The following is a 7,510-nucleotide window of genomic DNA, read 5'->3' as shown; positions in this document are numbered from 1 at the left end:
TTTCTGGTCAAAATAAATGTGAAAACCAGTAAGGGAAAAGATCTCTAATGAGAAGCCATGAAGGGTTTTACTTACTAAGAAGACAGCCTCTGCACACATGCACACAAAATTAGCACAGCAGAAGCACAGCCACTGCCTGGTTCTTGGATGCAGATTGATTTTTAGGTAGGGAGTGTTTGCAAGGTTCAAAGGGAACATGCTAAAAGGAAGTTTCTGAGAAAAGCATGTATATCTATTATTGATTGTGATAGCTGTAGGAAGACCTTTTGTGCTACCATGGACGTGAAGTGCTCTTCATATTTTGCAGTTGTGATCCTGAGTAGTCTGAGTAAACTCTTGAAAACTTGGATGAGGAAGACACTTCTTTTAGCTGTTGTTGGGTGGAAATTGGAGAACAGAAGAGTATTTCTCAGGCTTCTTCACCACTTTTGTTCATATATGTACCTGTAAAACAAACTATTATGCAGAAAAGAAAAATCCCTGCAATTAGTGACCATACTCTCCCAGTGATACTTGATGCTTGGATGGTGAGTAAGGGCAGGGCCAGGCAGCATTTCACCATGCTTCCTTGTAGAAGCACCCCACAAACTGCCCCTAGGAAATAAAATAATTTCATTTCTTTTGAGAGGTGCCTACGGTGAAATAGCATTATTTGTGCATTCAAGTTTTCCCAGCTAGAAGCGTCTTTATGGAAAAACTGAACATATTTGCTATTGAACTTCCTCTTCATCCTAATGGGATTGCAGTATTTCCTATGCAGTCTCAGTTTGTGGATGGGGTCAGGCCTCAGAGCCCCCTTTCAAAGTACAACCTTAAGATTGCTCCTTCGGGCACCTCACCAGGAGCAGAGCAGGAACCTGGGTCTGTGAAGAGAAAGCCTGCAGCTCCCAGTCAGCCCAGTAATGCTTCATATCTCAGCCTCTCTGCAGGATGGTGCCCGAGGAGCGGAGCTGCTCTCCCCTGCAAACCTCCAGAGTAAACAAGGTCTTAGCTTCTACAGCAGCAAGATCCCTAACAGCAAGGCTGCAGTGACACATTAGTCAAGAGACAGAGTTAAAAATAACCACTCAGAAGAGACACCTATTGTAAAAATACAATATTGCTTGAGATATTGGCCTCACGCAGATGAAATTTTCTCTGCCACAAAACAGGCAAGGGCCTGCTTAAGCACTGAATCACTACTGATTTCATCAGCTACTTGTGTGCTGTGTTGCAGTGTGACTTAAGCATGTGTGGGTTGATCCCAGCTGTGGGCTGGGGCTGAATGAAAAAAGAGCTGCCATCAAGTAAGATCCTAAGCAAAACACAAAGATGGGACAACAGCAAGAGGAACAAGGGCTGGGGAAGGAGTGTGTGGACTGACTTGTTCCAGCTTGCTAGCTCTGATAGCTCCCCACTGTCCATCTCCTCTTTCTCCCCACAGCTCATCCTCAGCCATGAGTGTTTCTTCCTGCAGATACGCTCTTCAGACAGAGCATCTCGGCTGGGCAGCACAGAGAGCTTGGCTCTCCTTTGCAGAAAGTGTAGCTGCTCCCGTCTGTCTGTGCCCCCCCACTCATAGGGGCATGGCAGCAGCCCCCTTCCCTCTGCTCTCTTCCTGGTGGGCCTGGGGGCCTCAGTCATGTGTCTTGCCATGCCCCCCCCCCCCCCCCAAAATCCCCTGGTGCCATCCTCAACTCCTGATCCCTGCCTCCTTCCCTGATCAATGGCTTTCTAATAGAGCCTCTGTTCTCCTACTCCTGCTTTTGTAAATTTAAATCCTGCTCACTAGTACTGCTGACGTCCTGCTGGCCCACCTCTTGACTCCCCCTCCCTGCTTCAAGTCCACTTCCCTCCAGTATAAAAGGCACATGCCCCCATCAGCTGCCCTGCTTGGAGCAGCGACTACCTGAGAAGCAGCTTTGGTGCACACAGGTGAGTGCCTTCCCCTATCTGCTTCAGCTCTTGTCCAGGTTATTTCTTGCTGAATTTCCTTTTTTCTTTTTTGGACTTTAGCCCAAAACGTTAACATACAGAGCTGTGCCCTGTGCTCAGTAACTTTTGCCCAGTTTTTGTTAGCGAAGCAGACCGTGGCGAGGCAGGGTGTCTGACCCCGCGGGCAGTGCTGTGCCCTGCCGGGAGAGCACAGGCAGGACTCCGCAGCACTGCCTGCACCTCTCCTGCCGCTCGGCGCTGAAACGAGCCTGGTCCCGGGCCTGCGCTTGCTTGGGGTCTTATCCCTCGGTGGTGCTTCCAACGCTGCTTTCGAACAGGAAGGCTTTTCACGTTTGCATCGCAGGGGGTGTACACAGCCGCTGATCTCAAGGAAGATGTTGGTCTAGGCTGTAAAGAGTTAATAGCACCTTGTCTTCCGAGGACAACCGTGGTAGGGTTATAGCTGATGGATCTGCAGCAGAGCTTGGGTTTGGAATGATAAGAGCCCCTGTGTGCCCAGAGGGAGAGCCAGTCTGGTCCCTGACTCCTTGTGAGGCAGACCCATGGCAAGCTGTGACACTGCTGCTTCACTGTAACTTCATTTGTGGCTTTAACTTTCCCCTCTCATGTCGATTAAAGTTGCCAGACTGCTGCACAGATGTTGCTCAGACAAAATTTAAAGACTATGCTTGGGCACCAAGCAGAAGTGGCAAGCTGATCAAATGACAGTGGCACTGAATTTTGCTGAGCTCCAGGAGCAAAATTATTCCTGAAACTTTTCATTGTGTCAAGTTTTGTTGCAACTAGTCAGTTTTTAAAATTTTTATGATTATTTAATAGTTGAAAATGGAGGCACACAGCTTGACTCTGTGAGGTCTTGTTTTTTTCCAATTTTCCTTTTGGAAGAAATCTGCAGGTCTGTGGGCTAAGGTAGGTCTGGACCTGAGGAGATCACAGACCATCTCTCAGCCACACGACTCTTGTGTGTGGGTAACCAGGCTTTTTGCTTAGTCACAAGATGGAGCTGGGTGTTAGAAATGCTCCGAGCAGCACCTCATAAACAGTACCATATAAACGGTGGTGTGACAATTAGGTGTAGGAAAAATTAGGGAGGATTAGAGATGCTGAGCCCCCTGATTATTTAGGGGTGGCATGTTACTTATTGAGGAGCAGTTGGGAGCAATGTTCTTCACAGAAACACTAGCCAAGACAAGGGTATGAACAAAAAGTTCAATACATATCAATGCTATATAAAGTGGCTGCAGTGGCTGATTCAGGCACAGGACCAGCTGGTGGGTACTGAGACACAGCAGTGCTTAGGAAAAAGTGTGCGCTAAAAGCTTTTCCCTGTGTTTTTGTCTTTCATCAGCAATGAGCTGAAGGCAAGCTCTTTCTTTCTGTAACTCGGTTCCCAAAAAAAACCCAAGACACAAAACCAGGGAGCAAGTAACCTGGAAAACCTATCAGCAGCCCTGTAAACACACCAGAGAGATGCCTCAAAACACCTTCTTTTTCTCACTGAGCCTAAGGTTTTGCTAAAAATGGAGCAACAGGCGAGGTACCCCAGCTGAAACTGAAGGCAGAATCCATCCCATGTGGTTCTACATACTAAGATAATTTAGTCCTGATTGTCATGAGATATTCAAGTTAGAAAAAGTTAATCTGAAGTTCTGAAATCATGAGTTAAAATCACTTTCCTCTAAGCTGCCTGGTAAGCAACTGTCAGTGTGGGAAAAAGCCCTTGAGAAACATTCACTGAATACTGGGGGCGAAGGAGCTTTTGACTACATTTTAGTGAAAGACACAACCAACTTCTTCATGTGTTTTTGCTGTGTTGCCTGTTTGGTGTGTTTGGAAGCATCTTGCATCAAATATTTTCATTCCTGCTCTGTCTGTAATGAAGGCAGGCTAAGATTTTGGCAGCAACTGGGGAAAAATTCTGCATATACACAAAGAGAAGCCTCTGTATAGGCACAGCTGAGAGGATTTCCTACAGCCTCTGTGCCCATCTATCTGTATCACTTACATGATGCTTAAGCAAATAGGCTCCTGCTCTATAGAGAGAGGCTCCAGGATGTCAGATGTGGAGACAGACCTTGCATGTCACAAGACAGACTATCCTGGCATGACAGCTGGGAGAGCTGCTGCAAGGAAGCTTCTACAAAATGCCGGAGACAGTGGTAACCAGAGCCTGGCTCCCTCCCCTTCCTGGATGCAATTTTCCCAGCTCAACACCTTCTGTTTTGCCCAGCCTATCCTGTGGGAATTGGGAGGGATTTCTCATTCTGTTGTATCTGGGTGTCTTTACAGGACTGGGACATACCAGTGGAAACTGTAACCGGAAATTGTAATTTTGCACACTGGCAAAAAACCAGTGTGATGGCACAGGAGGAGCATTGACATTCATATTGAAATGCATTTAGTTGTAAAAAGAGTGTGTAAACACAAATGTTAAGACACGTTTTACAAGCAAGGAAAGTATGCTGGTGGTAGTGGCTAAAACACACTTTGGGGGCCAATGCCCGTGGTCATACAGAGAGACATACAGAATCAGCAGTGAGCTCAGGGCCAGGACTTGTGTGTCCTGTGAAGGCTTTCACTGCTGGAGAGAAAAAGTCTCCAGTTTTTATCTCAGTAGATGGCCCACTTCATAGCCTTTGCCTTCAAAGAGAAATGCTCAGGACATCCCCAGCATCAGTGTTCCACAGAACTTAGAGCCATGAAATGGATCTGATGGGCAGGAACATACCATTACTGTTGACACGTTCCTTCACCTTGAGAGCTTTAACTCACACGTGTTCCCCATGTTCACTCTTCTCCTTACAGCCTTCCCAGCACTGCTCTGCCATGTGGCATCCAACCTCCTGGACACCACGTGCCCAGTGGACCCCAAACCACTTAAAGCTGGTCACTGTCTATGTCCTGATGCTCTTGGTGTCACTCAGCTTTGCTTCGGGACAGAGCAGGCCATTTAAGCATCAGATAGACAACAGAAGTAAGTATGATTCTCACCTGACATGGTGACCCCACAGTCTCTGCTGCACTGAGGGATCAGGGCTGGGCTGTCAGGCAAAGTTCAACAGCAAATCATGCAAGTGTTTCTATGGTGAAACCTTGGTGTGAGGCCCTGTGCTTCCATTTGCACTTGTCAGTGCATATACAGAACCTCATGTCCTTCTCACAGCCCTTAATTAGCCAAGGCAAATAGCATTATTTTTGATAAATATCAGAGAAGACACTAACATGCAGAGGATAGACAAGAAAATGTAAAGTGATATACATCAAATATTTAAGCACCAAATTTTCAGCTGTGTTCTGTAGACCTATACAACTACTTCTATATAACAAAAAGAAAGCAAGGGCCAGAAGCTTAAGTTCATGTTACAGACATCTTCAATTCTGTCTGGGACTGTGAGTTGTCTGAAAGTCCAAATACAAGTGGTTGAAGTATCTATCTCCAGAGATGCTGAGAAGAACTGAAGGTAGCCAGGTGAGGGTGATACCATGTATCCCAAGTTAAAACTAGCACACAGTCCAAAAGATTTTTCAGAAAATCTTATCAAGAAATCTCATCTTCCCCTAAGGAGCATAGGCTGATAATTGTAGGTGGAGTAGAAGAGAGGGGTTGTGGAGAGTAAGGTGTCTGGGCTCAGTGCCACACTTCTCCCCATTAAAGCGGACTAGAGATGTTGGGAACCTCAGGTTTTAGGTACACAGGTGAAAAACAAGGAAGTTTCTTGGGTCTTGTTGAGCAGGAAGGCTGTTAAACACTGCGCTGAAAGACTTAAAAGATGTATTTATGGAGAAATTTAAAGGCAAAGTGATTTTTTTTCTCTGTTCAAGCATCAAAATACACAGGGGAAAATCCTGCTGCCTTGACTAAGACTTTCATGTGTCTGGGATGATATATAATGCACTTAAATTGTAATTTATTCCTGCTCTTGACAGTTATCTAGCTCTGGAACAATTTGGCATTTCCTTAGGGTGGCATAATCTCCAGCATGTTTTAGAATTTTCCTGCTGCTATATCTTTAAATATACAGTCTTTAATATTTTAAAATAATCTTTTTAATATTACAGTCTTTTAATACAACTATAACTCCTCCCCACACCTGCTCCAAAACTGCACTAGACCACAAAATAAGTTGTGTGTCAGAGGTTTAAAAGAAAAAAAAAAAAAGTCATCCATGAAAACAACTTCCTAAGTGAACAAGAATTAACTTTTCGTGTTTACCTCTCATGTAGGAACCCCCTCTGCAATCCAGTGGATTTGTTAGCCTGTAGAAATAGTGTACCTGGTACCTACTGCAGAAAATTTCGATGGGCCCTTTGGCTTATGTTAGAAATGCAGGTTGCATCCCAGATGGATGACAATTAATTTTGCATCTGAATCTTCTTCCTTTGGGCTCTATACACGGAAAGTAACCCTCAAAGGCACCAGTAAGCTGTGCGTCTGTCTGTGGCCTTTCCCTTTTTTTCCCCATGGGCTGCAAGTAAGCTGTCTAACATCCTCAAGATGTTCAGGAAATGCTGCCTCCAAGTGCAGTGGTACATCCTCATTGACTGCTTTGAATTGCAGGTCCTGAGATCGACCCTTTTTGGTATGTGGGCCGTGGTGTTCGCCCCATCGGTCGCTTTGGGAAGAGGCAGCTGAGAAGCAGTCGTGGCAGCCTGAGGCCTGTGAGCAGACACCTGGATTTCATCTTGAATGCTTTGTGGGAGCAAAAATTATTGGACACAGAGGACAATGACTGGTGATTTCTGTTCCCCAAGGTGGCAATCCAACCTCTGTTCTTTGAATTGTGCCCTCCCCTGCACCTCAGACCTACAGTTCTGCTTTTGCCTAGCAATCCCACGCTGCTCTTCTTTTCTGCTTCTCGTGCCAAGTACCTTCAAAAAGAAACATGTTCAGGGTGCAGGCAAAAGACAATGCATGGACACCAGCACTGAGTGCCACCACAGCTTATAAAAATGTTTCTTCATTGTGCATCCCCATCAATCTCCTGATCCTGTTCGCTGCTAGGTTCACTGTTAGGTTTATCCAAAACCCACACAGCATTTGGGTTGGGATTTAAACTCTACAGTGTTAAATGTATCATTTACATTTAAACCCTCCTGTCATATTTCAAGGTCAATGGCTGTTAATATGTAAAAATAAAAAGCAATGGTTGGAAGAAAGACAAAAGGCTCTTACCAATTTTTAATGTACCTGCATTAATGGCATGAAATGCTGGTTCTCTGTGTGTAGCTTTTATAGAGATTGTTAACATCCACTCCTAAGGATGTCTCCCTGAAGTACCCACTGGCCCTTCATGATTCATCCTCTACTGCTGGAGGGATATTAATGAACAAAGAGGAGCTCCTATCAAAGATAAGTATTTTCTCCCTGCTGAAGAAAAAACCAGTTGGCTAATTGAATTCCTTGGAGTAGTTTTGTGCCTACTGCATATAACCATGCACCATTATCCAAAAGGGGAAAGGGCCTGAATGAGTTGATTCCCTTTAAAACAATGTCATTATTTCCAAGTACACTGTCTGAGCAAGCTAAACTCACTCCTTGAGGATCACAAGCCACGTACCATCTACTACATTAGTC

At 45.2% G+C, this 7,510-nt stretch overlaps 1 protein-coding gene across 1 annotated transcript; it reads left to right on the top strand.

Moving 5' to 3' along the window:
- The first annotated feature begins 1,876 nt into the window (after nt 1–1,876).
- Nucleotides 1,877–7,083, top strand: LOC138105742 (prolactin-releasing peptide-like). The gene is made up of 3 exons (XM_069005853.1): nt 1,877–1,914; nt 4,741–4,909; nt 6,494–7,083. The coding sequence occupies exons 2-3, from the start codon at nt 4,762–4,764 to the stop codon at nt 6,670–6,672; spliced, it is 327 nt and encodes a 108-aa protein (XP_068861954.1). The 5' UTR covers nt 1,877–1,914; nt 4,741–4,761; the 3' UTR covers nt 6,673–7,083.
- Nucleotides 7,084–7,510: the final 427 nt, after the last annotated feature.

The sequence above is a fragment of the Aphelocoma coerulescens genome, chromosome 2, assembly GCF_041296385.1.
Source record: "Aphelocoma coerulescens isolate FSJ_1873_10779 chromosome 2, UR_Acoe_1.0, whole genome shotgun sequence".
Lineage (NCBI taxonomy): Eukaryota > Metazoa > Chordata > Aves > Passeriformes > Corvidae > Aphelocoma > Aphelocoma coerulescens.
Note: the sequence above shows the minus strand (reverse complement) of the source record. Positions and strands in the feature narration are given on the sequence as shown.

Coding starts and splice junctions, on each gene's coding strand:
- LOC138105742 (XM_069005853.1), top strand. CDS start 4,762: ATGTGGCATCCAACCTCCTGGACACCACGTGCCCAGTGGACCCCAAAC. Junction 4,910..6,493: donor GCATCAGATAGACAACAGAA/GTAAGTATGATT, acceptor TTTGAATTGCAG/GTCCTGAGATCGACCCTTTT.